The sequence below is a fragment of the Athene noctua genome, chromosome 1 (assembly GCF_965140245.1).
Source record: "Athene noctua chromosome 1, bAthNoc1.hap1.1, whole genome shotgun sequence".
Lineage (NCBI taxonomy): Eukaryota > Metazoa > Chordata > Aves > Strigiformes > Strigidae > Athene > Athene noctua.
Genome location: NC_134037.1, coordinates 131,717,871 through 131,732,788, shown reverse-complemented (window position 1 = coordinate 131,732,788; position 14,918 = coordinate 131,717,871). Strand labels below are relative to the sequence as shown.

The following is a 14,918-nucleotide window of genomic DNA, read 5'->3' as shown; positions in this document are numbered from 1 at the left end:
AGCCGGACTAAATTTTTTGTGAGGCACTCTTGTCTGGTTTAAATTCACATTTCTCCCTTTCCTGCCAGGATGTGGAATCCCGATTCTCACTATCTCCCACCTCCCTGGCTGCCACAAGCCTTCCATAATGCACCAGCCCTCTGCTCTTTGTGAAATCTGTCCATCCTGGTTTGCCTTTCCTGGGCAGCCTGAGCCCTGTGGCACCCCCAGACCTACCCCTTAGCCTCTAGTCTTCACATCTCCAAAACCAAACCAACGCACCAGTGAAAACACCACGAACAGTGGGATAATCCAGGACTAATTTTGTCGGGAAGGCCTTTCAGGATACCAATAGCTTTTGGAAATCAGAGCCTGAAGAATTTGTGAATGTTGATCTGGTAAGTCTGGGAAGGAGGTGATAAAACAATTTTCTAGGAGAACAAACTGACCTTGGACTGAACAAGCCCACAGAGTGCAGAGAACAGATGCTTCTGAAAAAGCCACCAAAAATGGTTCTCAACAAAATGACTCTTTGTTGGCTCAAGGAGATGGGAAGAGGGAGTGAAAAGCCCAGGAAATTTAGCATGGAAGTAAAAGTGTGTTGCAGAGATGCCAGAATGTCCTTAAAGAAAAATACTGTTAAAATATGTACGCAGAAGCCTTGTGTTTATAGATGTTACTCTACTGTCTGCTAGCAGCGGGTCTAAAAGGCCTTGAGGTCCTACAGCTGTCACTGGCTGTGGTCCAAGTTTGTTCATCTGTGCTGGGTTTGCTGGGAAGAGGCAGAGAGGGACTCTGGGCTGTGGGAAGGGCTCCCCGTGGTGGACACCCCCCCACAGTATGCCTGGTGCTGGAGGAGGTTTCTCTGTCACAGTCACACCAGCATCACGCCGTTGTTGACAGAGAAAAGACACGTGGCAACAACGGCAGAGACAACACCTGTGAGCCGGGGGAAATATTCCCCACCACGGACCCCATCTCTCCCCTGGAGTGGGGACGCAGCCCCAGGCAGCTGTGGCAGCAGGTGTGGGCCACCACCGGCATCATGCCTGCTCCTCCACCACCATCCTCAGACATGCTGTTGTCCTCCCCATAGCTTGTGCCTGTGCACACAAAACGACATTAAATTTGAAAAAGCCTTGGTCCATATCCCGGTGCATGCAGCTGCTCCTCCTGCTCCTGTCCTGTCCCTGAACTGCCAGCATACCTTGGAAGACAGTTGAGGCCCATCAGTCTGCTAAACAAGGTATCATCAGAGCTTAACAAGACATCAGTTTTAGGAGCTCTGTGAGGGAAAATGTGCACAGAGTCAGCGGTGGTCGATATAACAATCATGACAAAGTGTTTGACATAGTCCCCTCAGACACAATCAATCCCTGCTCCTGCATTCCAGCCCTTCTTAAATAACTGCTCGAGTAACCCAAGTCTGCTCCTCTTTCCACTCACATGGGTGTCTGGAGCAGAGGGATTATCCTGCACCACCTGATCCCTGGGTGGGACAAAGCAGCGCACTGGGTGAGCGCCCGTCATGACCTCCTCTGGCACTGCAGCCATCTCCAGCAGTTCAGATGCTCACCTGAGGCTCCAGCAGCTGAACCAACCACCTCTGTACCTAAAAATACAAGTCTTTATTATTTCAGTGAGAGGATCAGCCTGACAGAATAAGACTAAAGCTAATAGGGCCCACCTGGCCCCCAGCACAGGATCCATCAAACGTGGCCCGTGTGGAATGAAGCACGTGGGTAGCAGAGAACGCCCATGCCGGTGGCTTGGAGAGCACGGAGGTGCCTGTGCTGCCTGACAGCACTGCCTGCAGCTGCCAAAGCTCCAAGCCAGGCTGGTCCTCTCGCTGGACGAGGACCGGCACCATGTGGACGTGCGACCCTTAGCTCAGCAACCCCAGTTCTGCTCTTTTCCAAGGGCTGGAAGAGGCACCCTGAGTCCCCACAAGTGACCAAAGGCTGTGTCCCCATTCACAGCCGGGACCGACCTGCAGTGTGTGGCCAGGCTCACGCTCCCACCATGGATGCAGAAGGTCCCTCCACCCGTTTCCAAGTGGCCTGGCTGGTGTTACAGCAGATGCGATGGTGCCACCGGGATGTCGGTAAGTGCACAGCCACGTCCACAGTTGCACAGCTTCCAGTTCTCCCATCTGGATGGGCGTAACAAAAATGATAAGCCTTCCTCAACACTGCACACTTCCTCAGTAGGTCTCCTGATCTCAGCAGTCATGACCCTGCCCTACTCTACTTGAGTAATCTCAAACAAACCACTCTAGGATCCACTCTCATAAACCTTTTTGGCAGCTCAGCTGTCTGTATCTTTTCACATGATGACCTTCTTTGTTCCCTAGATGCACAGACTGCCCTGATTGAGAGAAAAGTCACCCACAGAGTGAGTCCTAGATGGGCTTTGCTTTCTGTCTGAGTGCAATACTGAAAGCTTCAGTGTGGGCTTCAAGGCAGTATGGAGCTGGGAGGTTCAGACCAGAGAAGAACAAGCTTGCACAAAACATAAGTGTTGATGTAGATGTACCTGATGAGTCTCCAGCTGGAGTGGACTGCAGTAACATCTTGACCAGGCCTAGGCTGCAGGAATGCAACAGCACGCTCCCTTTCTGACCCAACACACTGTCTTCACAGCCTGCACAGCAGGTAATGCTGTGGCAACAGCGCTCCTATGATGTATTGAAGACAGAGACGAAAAGCCAGGTGTGCCTATCAGATCACTTTTGCATGCATGCCAGGGCTTTACAGGCTGTCGCACGTATCCTGGTCCTCCTTCTCAGGAGGCATTGAGGACTTTGCTAGGTGTGATGAGGTTGCATCTACACTATGCAATGGAATAACGCCTCTGCATGATGCAAACCACAGCAATATACAACTCCATAAAGCAGCAAACACAATGACAGACATATTTTATCATGTGGCGACAGCTCATCAGAGCAGCCCTGAGATGACGGCAGGACTGCGAACGGCATACGCAGCAGTACTCACAAAATTACAACTGCAGCAAGAGCTCTGCGCAGTGATGTGGAAACATCACAGAAAGCAAGAGTTTAGAAAAAGCTGAAGAGTGCTGGTTTTCCCTAACATGTCAGTCTTTCTGGTACTACTGTTCTGCATGTTTCTGGGCCGCAGAAGGGAAAAAGCGTGTGCTTTAGTCCTTTGGACCCACCTCCAATGCATGGTCCCCCGTCAGGACCCACAGACCTGCTTGTTCCAGTGGAGGAAGGGGCTTGGACACAGCTGTTCCTGAGCCCTGTCCCAGTTCTGCTGAACTAGAAACACGTGGGCTGAAATAATCCCAGCCCGTAGCCCTACCTCCCTAAGCCCCTCCTGCTTCCCAGTTTATTTCTGCCCTCAGAGCGAGAGGCGAGGCGGTGATTCGGCGAATGCTGTCAGCTAGGATCTGCCGAGGCAGTCCATGTGACTCACGCTCCCCGCGGGCTCTGCAGCCAAGCGCTCGCATCCCTCAGCCTTCAGAGCCGAATGACCCTGTGTGTTTCTTCATATGTTCCCAAGGTCTAGAAGGAAGCTGTGCACTTCAGCCTCTTCTAATTTCTTTTTATCTCAGAGGGAAAAATAAAATAAAATTAAAAAAACAATTTTAAAAAGAACCGTTTCCAGCATCCGTTTGAGTGGCTCATCAGCCTAATGCAGCTGCAGAGAGAGAATAGCTTCCATCTGCCCTTCTTGGAGGTGAGGGCAAGGCAGGAGTATCAGACCCTTGCAGACACTCAACTCTGGACTGTTCCTTTTCGAGAGCATCCCCAAGTGCGTGTTTACTAGGAGCAACCCCAGAGTTCGTTAGTGTGCTCATATCCGAGCAACACCTCCAAACCACAGTGGGCTGCCTTTGCCTCATGCATGTCAGCATCCTTCTCCAGCATCGCCCCCTGAAGAAGTCTTTGGCTCTCCTTCTGTTCATTTTCTAGCCAGTTTGGCCAAGCCTTAAAAGTGCTTCCAGATTAGAGAATTAGAAAACGGCAGAATATGACGTGGTGGCAGAGACTGCACTTTTGGGAAGTGGCATAATTAAATTCTGAAATGACATTTTTACATCCTTTATAGACTGGAACTCACTGCACTGGGATACCAGTGAGGCCACAAGGGCAGGAGGGATGAAAAAGAGGTCAGTAACATACAGAAGAGAAGCACATGGAAAGCATCACATCGGTGGGTAAGGGAGTTGGGGAAGCAGGAGGATATATACACCTCTGCCAAATGGCACGCAGCATCATAACAAGCATGTATTTGACAAGCCTACACTGGTACTTCCTTTTCTCAAGGAAAATATAATATAGAAATATTGATGTATGGGACGGAGGAAAAAAAAACCCTTAGAAGGTGCCCAGCTGTGTAAGAAAAAAATGCTTAGCTGTTAAACAAGCATCCACAAGCTCAAATCCTAGTATTTACACTGTAAACCCTTAATAATTCTGTGTAGCTCATAACCAGTGTTATTCGTCTGTCCCTTGATGTGAGTTATTACCACTTGCCCATTTTGCAGATGAATTATCCAGGAAAACTCACTAAATCTTTCTGTACGGTGCCAGAAATAGAATCTAAGGTTTGGATGTGACAAATCCACGTTGCAGTCACTGTCTCTTCTGAAGGAATATACTAATGTATCTGTTCAGCTGGATTCTTGTTAGCCATTCACTGCACCCAGCCCAGAGAGCCCGGAAGGATGCCAGGAAACCTGCTTGCAAGTTTTCCAGGGTAGCCTCACAAGAGGCTGTGTAAGCTATTTGGGACTCTGAGAATGGATTTAATTGCATCCATGATGTGTGAGAAACGTGTGAAACCTTCCATGGTCACTATCGAAGTCCCAAGTAAGAGCTGCAAACCATCCAAGCCCTGTGAAGGGAATTTGGCTGTTCAATTAACGCTTTGCTTTTAGGCTTCGGGTGTTTGTTGCTTAGTTAATGAGTTCTGTTCCTTTAAGAATACAGGGCACCTTTGGCAAGAGCATTTCCCTGGACCTGCAGAGCTGCTGTCCAGAAATAACTGATCTTTATGCAATGAGCTTTTCCAGAAATCATTTCTTGATTTCTGACATTGTAACAGTGGTGTTTCTTTGGGCCTGGCTGCCTTAGGATATTTTAGTGAGCAGATCACTGGTTGGAATCCAGCCTGGCTCTGTAGTAATTAAAAATTGCTCCCAGCTCTGTGAGTCCTTCTAAGAGGAGAGTTGGGTGGGTGTGTGTCTGGATGTGTGTGTGTGTGTCTGTCTCACTTCTATCTTGACTGCCTAGGTACACAGGCAACCCTGCACCGTGGAGCTTCAGGACTTCCAGACCCAAGCGTTGGCACTCCTTTGCATGTGTATTGTCAATATGCAGCACACAGACAGTTGCGACCCACCTCTTATCAAAAACTGTGAAACCAGTGTCTGGAAATCCTAGGCAAATAAAGGCATCTTTGAAATCCATTTAGATGAGATAGATGGATGGACGAGCATCTGCTTGGGAATACAACAGCCCTAGGGTAAAAACTCTTCTTCTTCCCACAGAGTTTGTTCTGCTTCACAGCAAATCTTCAATTTTGTGCATTCATTCAAACAGAGAACCCAGGCACATCTGCAAACAGAAGAAACCTCCTCGAGATAGGAGGACCTGTCCCCATCCAGCTCTGCTGACCAATCTCTGTCTGGTGTAGCTCAAGTTAGACTGCAGGATGTCCCTACCTGAGCAGAGATGAGGCAGGCAGGCAGTGCAGAAAGTGCCGGAAGCTTGGTTTGCTGTTTCCCTGAGATAACAAGAGCATTTATTCACCCACGCAGGCAGGCTAACAATTCACACTAAGGAGACTCAACTTCTGAATCAGAAGAGGATGGTAATTTGGAAGTGATCACATTAAGTAATTCCTACAAATGACACAATTGGAGCTGCACAAATGTTTACATTTGTGGGTATAGACCTTCTCACTTCAAGGCGTAAACCTCCTGCAAATGATAGGAGCTGAAAATAAGTGACTGAGGGGGGCCAGAATTGTCCCTTCTCACATCTCTGGCTCCTGCCGTTTATGGGCTAACCACTGAGAGGAAGCACCTCAGGGCTGTTCCACCGTGGCAGTTCCTGCATGCCAAAGAACAGCCAGAGCACGGCAGCATTATCATCACCCACCTTCCCCAAAAATATCTCCTATAGCCTGACGCAAAGCCGGATTTGTTCCAGTCATTCCCAATTCTACTCGCTGTCTCTAAAACAGGCCCTGGTCACCTCAGCTAGTGCAATGCAAACAGGTCTTGTCTCAGGGATGATCTCTTTTATACCTCTGGAACTGCCTTCACAGCTGCCCCTGGGCCTGAGAACCAGCAGCACCCCCAGCTTTCTTACTGCGGAGTCTCTCCTTCTGCTGACCACACAAACCCTGGCATCCAAGGCTCTTAGGACCACCTCAGCCCATATTTAGAATGATGCATGAAATCTGCTGTGTCAGAGGGGGTGATAAATCTGAGCAGACCCTTGGTCCGTAGGGTCAGGTCCGCTTTAGCAAACAGGGTGACAAGCAGGACCAGATCTTTAGAGGAAAACAGCTGATGCTGAGGACTTGGTGGCCATGCTGTAAATACCTGGGGGCTTACTTCAGACTAACCCTAGCCCAAAGCAAAGCTCAGTTCTCACAGTCCTCAGAGCACATTTGCTGTGCATCTTGCATGTCCTTTCATCTGAATTGTTCATGTTTTTCTGATCCAAACTGAGGTGCTAATGCAGCTGCACCCTAACTGTCCAGAAACACGGACTCTCATCCCACCCCAGTTCTGGTGGAGGAAAGGAGCGTAGAGATTTTGGTAGACATCTGTTCCTAAAAGGCACAAGGACAAGGAAGGTGTTGGTGCCCTCACTTCAGTAGCAAGACGGTATCAAGAGAATGAGATGTCCGTTGTCTTGTGAAATACTTTCTAGCCAGGATTTTCCTCACTGAGGTGACACATCTGGAGGGGGAGCTTTACCCCTCTGACATGACTAACCCATTCCTCTGAGCACTACTCCTGCCCTGCCTCCTTCCTTCTCTTCCCCTTTCCCTATTATATGTGGGACCACGCTACTGACTGGTGATGGAAGAGGCCATCACTGCAGCTGAGCAAACAGCTCTGCTACCCGTGGCTCACCCAGGGCAGCCAGTGCCCTTGTTCTCCAAAAGGTGGATTCATGCCTGGCATGTAATAACCCAATCTTAACACGCTCAGGAGAGATATTGTATTTATTCAGGCCTGGGCACTCGGTGGACTTCTCAACAAATCAAGCACCCCAACAGCAAGTTTTCATGCTGCTTCTACACACAAAAATCAGGGGTTAGTACTTTTCCAAACACACCTATGAGATACTGGTTGGTTAGTGATTAACATACAATTACAAAACAGCTCACATAATGCTTCTACTACTGTGCAGTGCTCAGGGGAAGGGTCTTAACCTGGGCAGGGGTCTTTCCAAGCTGTGGGTGTGTTTCTCGGTACGATAATGAAGGGAGTTCACTTTCAGCACACTCAGAAGTTGGTTTCATTGCCAAGTTCATTAACTGAAGAGTCACTCTGCCAGGCTGTCAAGTAACTCATCCTCAACACGGTCCCAGACATTGTCTTTATGGTCCAGGACGTTCTGCTTATTTTCTAGGGTTTGGAGATCGAAGTCTGTCCTTCATGAATTTGTTATCGCTAATCAAGGTCACCTTGAGCACGCTTCAAAGTCTCACTCGACCAAGCTTCAAAACCTCGTGATTCCCCCCATTTGTGCGGCACCGATCGCTGCTAGCACAGTTACTAACCGCGGCTACTAGCCACCGTGAAGCGTGCTCCGACACCCTGGACAGGTACCCGGCTCTCCAAGCACCCCTCTGTGAGCACTAGCTCTTTGCCCTTCCCCTGCTGCCAGCACCCACCCTCCCGACACCTCCTCCGGCGCGGGTGCCTCCCCACAGCCCCTCTTCCTCTGGGAGCGGGAGCCCGGCGCCTTCTTGCCCCGCAACTCGTTCCGCCGGGGGCTCCGGGCTCGCCCCGCGGGGCGGGAGGGGGACGGCCGAGACCGGCGCCGGGGGCCGCGGGTACCCCGGGCCCCCCGGGAGCAGCCTGCGCCGCCACCCCGGGACTGCCGTGGCCGTGGCCGTGGCGGTGCCTCCCGGTGCCGCCGCCGCCCGTCCCGCCCCCTGGCTGCCCGGCCCGGCGGTGCTCCCGCCGGCGCTCCCCGCCCCTCGCCCCCCGCCGTCGCCCCGCCCGGCGGATGGATGGCCGGAGCGCGGGGCCGGGGCCGCTGCCTGCGGCGGCCGGGGGGGGACCGGGGGGGAACCGGGGAGGGTGACCGGGGGGGGCCGGCACAGCGCGGGCAGAGGCGCGCACGGCCGCGCGGGGCGCCCGTCGCCATGGCAGCGCTTGCTCCGGCGAGAGGTAAGATGGGTCCCTCCGGCCCCGCCAACGCCGTCGCCGCGATCGGCCCCCGCCAACGCCGCCGCCGGCCCCCGCTGCGCGCAGGGCGGCGCCGCCGCCGCCGGGCAGGGCCGCGCCCCGGGGCGCCCCGCGGCCCCTGCCCCCGCCCAGCCCAGCCCCGTCCGTGCCGCTCCGCTCGGCTCCGCCGCCGCCGGGCGAGGCTCGGGGCGGCTCGGCCCGGCCCCCCGCCGCCCCTCCGGCCGCCGCGGCCGTGCCCGGAAAGGGAGGGGGCGGCGAGGGCAGCACCGGCCCCCGGCCGCAGCCCCCGGCACCCAGTTCTCTCCGCTCTTCCTTGCAGTTATTCTGGGTCATCCGTACCCCCCCGACAGACACCCCCCCACCCCCCCGCCCTTGCCTTCCCCTGAGTCACCGGCCCCAGGAGTCCCTCGTCGCCCCGCTGGTGGGATGGGCGGTGGGATGGAGCGGGGGGCTCTGGCCGGGGAGCAAGGGCCGGGTGAGGGTGCGCTTCCCCGACCCGGCCATCCCGCATCATCTCCGGGGGGCTCCTCCCGTCTCCGGCAGCGGGGAGGACCGCAGCTCGGGGACGAAACTGGGCCCCGAAGCCGGCAGAGGCGGGAGGGTTCCTGCCTCATGGAGGGAACAGCGTGGGCCACCAGAACAAGCCCGGTGGGAAGGGCGGCAGAAGGAGATACTGCAAGGAAATTCATTCCTCCGGGATTATCCGGGCCGGCTAGCTTCCAAATTGTCTCCAGAGGCCACAGGCCTAACTGCAAGAGCGATGGCATGGGGGAAAGAAGATGAACCAGGGCAGAAGGAGGGCATTTGCCAACCCAGTCATGGCAGACTGCTCCAAGCAGGGAGGAAAGGAGGGAAAGCCTCAGGTTGTTACAGAGAGGGTGAGAAAATACAGAGAAGCAGAAGGAAGGGGAGGGGTGGGAACTGAGCCACTATCTCAGACCGGGGGGACGCTTATCCATCCACAGAAAGACTAAGTTTACATCTGCTCCAGTCAAGGCACGGAGCAGGCCTATACCTTCCTGGGATATACTGTTTGGGCGTCTCCCGTAGATGAAGACAGGAGAGGGGGTCCGAGCTGGTAGGACCAGGGGTCACTGGCAAAGGTGAGTAATCTCAGTAGTAAGTTAAACAGTCTTGTTTGCTGGGTTTGTAATGGTGAGGTGTCCGGAGACCAGAGATGCTCTAGCAGAAACGCAGTGTGGCTGAAAGCCTTGTGGTTCAAGGCCGCGGGGTGGCAGAGCATTGCTGGGGCAGTGGGATGCACTTCTGGGTGGGACGGGACAGGAGCCGCAGGTTAAAATCCAGAGCACTGGCGGAGAAAAGCAGAGGGCCAAAGACTGGTGAGCTGTGGGAGCTGTAGGGCAGGAGCAAGAGGTGTTTGGAGCAGGTGCATGGGGAAGGCAGGACCCGCCTGGCAGGGAGGGATGCGAATCAGGCCTTCCCTTACAGAAATGGTGTTGGTGATGCTTTGGGTGGGGAGCCTGGGACAGGAGGGGCAGGGAGCACGGTGTGTCTCAGCAGCACTGAAAGGTGTTGTTGGGGGCCAGAGACCCCCCCTGAGGTATGCAGGGACTGGTGCAAATCTGGCACTTCTGTTTCCTGAAGGACACCGGGAGCGCTCTGCACCGCCTAAGTCATGACAAGGTGTTTGTGAGAGAGAGAGATCTGGGGAGATAGAATGATCTTAAATTACTTTTTCTCCTTTCTACAGTGAACCTCATGCCCTGAGTCGCCAAGGGAACCTTTGAAAAGGAACTTCCCCTCCCTGCCATCTCCTTATTGTTTGCCAGCTCTGCCCTCCATTGTGCAGGAAAGCTTGAAAGAGCAGGCTAAGCCCTGGAGGACAGCAAAAAGGGCGGTGTAGTTGAGGGTCCTCTGAGGTCTTGGATAGGGAACCCTCTGAATCTTGTTCCTCACCCTTGACTCTCTGCTGATGGCTCTCTGACAGCCTTGGCAGGAACCTCTACCTGGCCACGAGCGTGGCATTTGGTGAGAGGGGAATTACACACGGCATATGCACCACCCTTTCAGCGGGGCTTTCGTCCTGCCTCCCATCTTCTCTGAAACTCTTGGCTGGCTCCTCATTCACTAGGACGCTGGGCAGCAGGTGCCCGCTACTACCAAACTGTTTGGAGTCATCAGCAGTCCCTCTGTGCGTGTGGCCTTCACCAGTCCCAGCAGAAGGTGGTCCCTGAGACAGAAAGTGCCTGGCAGGCACATGAAGTAAGGAGAGCTTTTTCTTTGGGGGAAGAGTGGAGGAGGGGGATGAAATAGATGGGGAGGAAAAAAAAAAGTGAGCCCAAGCAAGTGAGGGAAGAAGCACTGGCAAGCGTTCATGAGAAAGAGAGAGAAAGAAGGTGGAAGAAAGGAAAAGAAAGAGAACAAGGGAAAAAACAGGTGAAAAAGTTAGAACAAGGGAAAGACATATAATCAAACAGAAGGGAAAGGGAGGACTGAAAGTGAGATAGAGTTGACGGCTGCTCTGCCTAGCACCTAGTGGCAATGCCTTGAGGAACTCCTCCAGTGTGCAGACACCTCGCATCGCAGCAGCAGCAGATGAGGAGGGACGTGGCTCCCCCAGTGCGGAGTCCCACTCGGCCTCTTACAAAATCCCAACAGCAGGGACAGAGCACAGCCTAGCAGGGGTGGCAGCATGGGGGACTCTGAATCAGAGTCCACCTTGCACAACAACTCACTGTGGTGGCTGGCATGTGGGATGTTGGCCCTGTTGGCCAACTCTTGGATTATCCTCAGCATCACGGCCAAACAACAGAAACACAAGCCCCTGGAGCTGCTGCTATGCTTCCTCGCTGGGACCCACATCCTCATGGCAGCAGTACCCCTCACCACCTACGCGGTGGTGCAGCTGCGGCGTGAGTCCTCCGACTACGACTGGAATGAAAGCATCTGCAAAGTCTTTGTCTCCACATACTACACCCTGGCGCTGGCCACCTGCTTCACGGTGGCCTCCCTCTCCTACCACCGCATGTGGATGGTGAGGTGGCCAGTCAACTACCGGCTGAGCAACGCCAAGAAGCAGGCCCTGCATGCAGTCATGGGTATCTGGATGGTATCGTTCATCCTCTCCACCCTGCCCTCCATCGGCTGGCACAACAACGGCGAGCGCTACTATGCCCGTGGCTGCCAGTTCATCGTCAGCAAGATTGGGCTGGGCTTCGGCGTCTGCTTTAGCCTCCTGCTGCTCGGAGGAATCGTCATGGGCTTGGTGTGCGTGGGTATCACTTTCTACCAGACCCTGTGGGCACACAGGAGACGCCGGCGGTGCCGCCATCAGAGGGCAGAGGAAGCATCATCCTGCTCTTCATCAGCACACACCACTTTCAATGTGCCGGCCATTGTAGTGGAGGATGTACGAGGCAAAAGGAGGTCTTCACTGGATGGCTCTGAGTCAGCCAAGACCTCCTTGCAGATGACCAACCTCATCAGTGCTATTGTCTTCCTGTATGACACGCTCACTGGGGTGCCTATCTTGGTAAGCAGCAAGTTCTCCCTTTCCCTTCAGAGTCTGCAGTTAAACTAGACTTCATTTCTCTCAGGTTTTAGAGAAGCAGCTCTGTCATCTGTCCATGAGCCACAGAGTTGCCACATCTGAATCTGTGTTATTCTGAGGGCTGGTTTTAAAAAGATTGCAGTAATTCTCTTATCCTTCTGCAGCAGCATTTTTGTAAGGCAAGTCTAAGCCTGGGGAATACATACCACAGAGCTAAAACCACTGTGAAAGTTTTAAGTGACTAAGAGGAGAGGAAATTATTCTGTAAACTTACAGGGGGATCTTCCTTTGTAAAAACAATGACATACCTGTTTCTCCAGTTTGCTTCTGGAGACCTGATACACTAGCTTTAAAAGCTGTTGCAGGTGGTTTTCTTTTTTCTTCTGCTTGCATGGTCATAGTCAGCCTTCAGGTTTTGGCTGGCTGGAGAGCTGGGGTAGTTCTCAAAGGAAACCATTAAGAGAACGGAGGCTTAGTCACAGCTTTTATTTTTGCTTTTTTTTTCCAGTGGCTGTGTCCTTTGTTAGCACCTATTTAGCTCCAGCTCATAATGAGCACAGAGAAGAAGGGATGCTAACACCACATCTCATGTTAGAGATATGACAGCTCAGAATATGTCCCAACAAACCTGAGGCAACACCCCAGGAACAGTTTTTCAAAGGGGCATGGGGCAATTACTTGACAAATCCTTTGCAGACAGATTATGTTCTACTACACACTGACTCCTGTTATCTTTCTCCTTTGATCCCCCACTTCTGTCTTCTTTCTCAACATTGTTTCTCTCTCTTACCTTGAAGGTCGTGAGCTTTTTTAGCCTGCGCTATGATACGGCCCCCACCTGGATGGTCCTGGCTGTGCTCTGGTGCTCCATGGTGCAGACCTTGCTGCTCCCCTCCTTCATCTGGTCCTGCGAGCGCTACCGAGCAGATCTCCGCACTGTGTGGGAGCAGTGTGTGGCTATCATGTCTGAGGAAGATGGAGATGATGGTAAGCTCCTCACCAACCCCCAGTCACCTTTCTTCACTAACCCCCTCCCCAAAAGAGTACAGAGGAAAGAGCGGTCTGCCTTGGGAAAAGGACCACCCCAGGAGTGGTGTGGGTGGCTAGGTGGGATTCACGTTACAGCTAGGAGTCAGCAGCCATGAGAAAATTTATTCGGGAGAAGGCTGTGCCACTCACTTGCTGCCTTAAGACTCACTATCATCCAGGAAGAATTAGTGCAAGGTACAAGAGTAGAGACTATGTGTACAGCTGCCAAACCACAACGCAAGCAACACACCAGGCCTCAGCCCAACTCGTCAATCCAAAGGTCTGACTTGTGGCAGTGAGCGATTCAGAAGTGACACAGAAGAAACAGGGCAGTCTCTGGGTGCTTTAGTGCTGCTGCAAGCGGAAAGACGAGGTCCTTGTTCAGAGGTGAGCCCTGACAACGCTCCTCTTCTGGCTGAAAAGTGTTGACTGCTGTTCCCCTCTTTGCCAACAGATGGTGCGTGTGATGATTATGGTGATGGCAGGATCTGCAAAGTGAGATTTGATGCGAACGGAGCTGCAGCTGTGAAGCGGGACTCCCGGGACATCAAGATGCTACCCATGCACCACATGTTGTTGCCTCAGGAGAAGGTGCACTACCTGCAGGTGAGCCAAGAGTTAGCAGGGGCGGCCCCGCAACCCACTTCCTTCTCTGTCAGTCTCCCACGCTTTTTTGTCCTCTTGACTCTCTTCTCTGAGAAAGCCTCAGCTACTCCCCTCCTGTTCTATCTCTTCGAGTCTTTCATCACCTGCCTCCTCTGTTTTCCAGGTCCCTATCTCCCGGAGAATGTCACATGATGAGACTAACATCTTCTCCGCCCACCGCTCCAGTCCATCCTTCCTACACAAGTGGTCCTCATCTGACGACATCCGCATGTCCACCCCCCGCAAGCCTGGAGGCCCCAGCTTCTTGCCTCCTCAGCTGCATGACTACCAGCACCGCCGGCGGCCCCCAGAAGATGAGCTGACGACCCTACGGCAGTTTTTGGAGGGGGGACTGATGCCCCGGGGCTCCAGCTCCAGCGCCTGCTTCTTCCGAGACGAGATCACCACATTTATCGACGAGACGCCACAACCCACCCCAGCCTGCAGCCCACGGCACTCCCGTCTCCCGCTTGCATCACGCCGCGATCGCCGCCTCTCCCTTGGCAGCAGAGAGGAGGAGAACGCCGACCGGCCACGGCGCTGCTCCCTGGCTGGCAACGAAGCCTGGCATCTGCACGACGGAGAGCAGGCACCGGGTGAAAGGACCCTTGATGCCTGTGAGGCACAGACCCTCCCGGATCCCAAACTATGAGAGACAGCATCAAAAACACTCAATGCCATCACGATTTTTAAATAAAACTTCAAGTGTTCTCCTTGTCCCAGGACCCAATCACTAATTTGCATTCTCATCTTTCTCGCCAGCAGGCAGGAAACACGGCACCCCACGCTGGTGGGGGAAAAAGAAGTGGGACAGACCGGCAGAAGGGAACTCAACGGACTGACTGACAGCCTGTGCCTGCTCTCAGGTTACAAACACACCCACCGCTGCCACCACCACCACTTGGCACCCTCGCCAGTCCTGTCCCTTTGTGAACTCCACCCTCGCATCCGCTTTGCCCTAGGAGACAAGGCAGATGCAGAATGGTATTAAAATTCTATATTTGGAGTGTCAATCGTGTGTCTGTTTTTAAAATAATATATTAGTAATAATTTTGTTTCCATAGAAACAAAATGACTGGCCCAATGTTTAATGGAGTTTTACAGGCTTCTGGAAGGGAAGTGTGGAATGTGCGAGGCTCCTTTCCTCCCTCTCCATCCCTTTCTTGTCAGTGCATCTGGAAGGCAGTAGATGCTTAGTAGCCCAGGGAAGGGAACAAAGCCCATAGAGGAGTTGTCATGGGAGACTGGGTGAAGTTTTCCTGTCCATTTCAGGGGGGGGCTTAGGCTGCCTACAGCTAAGTAGGGGCGGCCTCTGCGCTTTCTAATATTGCTCGGCAGAAGGTACTGC

At 53.2% G+C, this 14,918-nt stretch overlaps 1 protein-coding gene across 2 annotated transcripts; it reads left to right on the top strand.

The window, feature by feature from the left end:
• The first annotated feature begins 8,243 nt into the window (after positions 1-8,243).
• On the top strand, positions 8,244-14,583 carry GPR162 (G protein-coupled receptor 162). Of its 2 annotated transcripts, none has more exons than XM_074896050.1 (5): positions 8,244-8,367; positions 10,097-11,878; positions 12,694-12,883; positions 13,380-13,531; positions 13,695-14,583. In XM_074896050.1, exons 2-5 carry the CDS (start codon positions 11,039-11,041, stop codon positions 14,220-14,222), a joined length of 1,710 nt encoding a protein of 569 aa, XP_074752151.1. In that variant the 5' UTR covers positions 8,244-8,367; positions 10,097-11,038; the 3' UTR covers positions 14,223-14,583. The 2 variants fall into 2 exon arrangements, with proteins under 2 accessions (XP_074752151.1, XP_074752161.1); XM_074896060.1 differs by lacking the exon at positions 8,244-8,367 and adding an exon at positions 9,311-9,488.
• The last annotated feature ends 335 nt before the right edge of the window (positions 14,584-14,918 follow it).

What these genes read in the sequence shown, in the direction of transcription:
- GPR162 (XM_074896050.1), top strand. Translation starts at nt 11,039, where the DNA reads ATGGGGGACTCTGAATCAGAGTCCACCTTGCACAACAACTCACTGTGG. An exon ending in TCACTGGGGTGCCTATCTTG is followed by an intron (nt 11,879 to 12,693) that starts GTAAGCAGCAAG and finishes CTTACCTTGAAG; the next exon opens with GTCGTGAGCTTTTTTAGCCT. An exon ending in TGAGGAAGATGGAGATGATG is followed by an intron (nt 12,884 to 13,379) that starts GTAAGCTCCTCA and finishes CTTTGCCAACAG; the next exon opens with ATGGTGCGTGTGATGATTAT.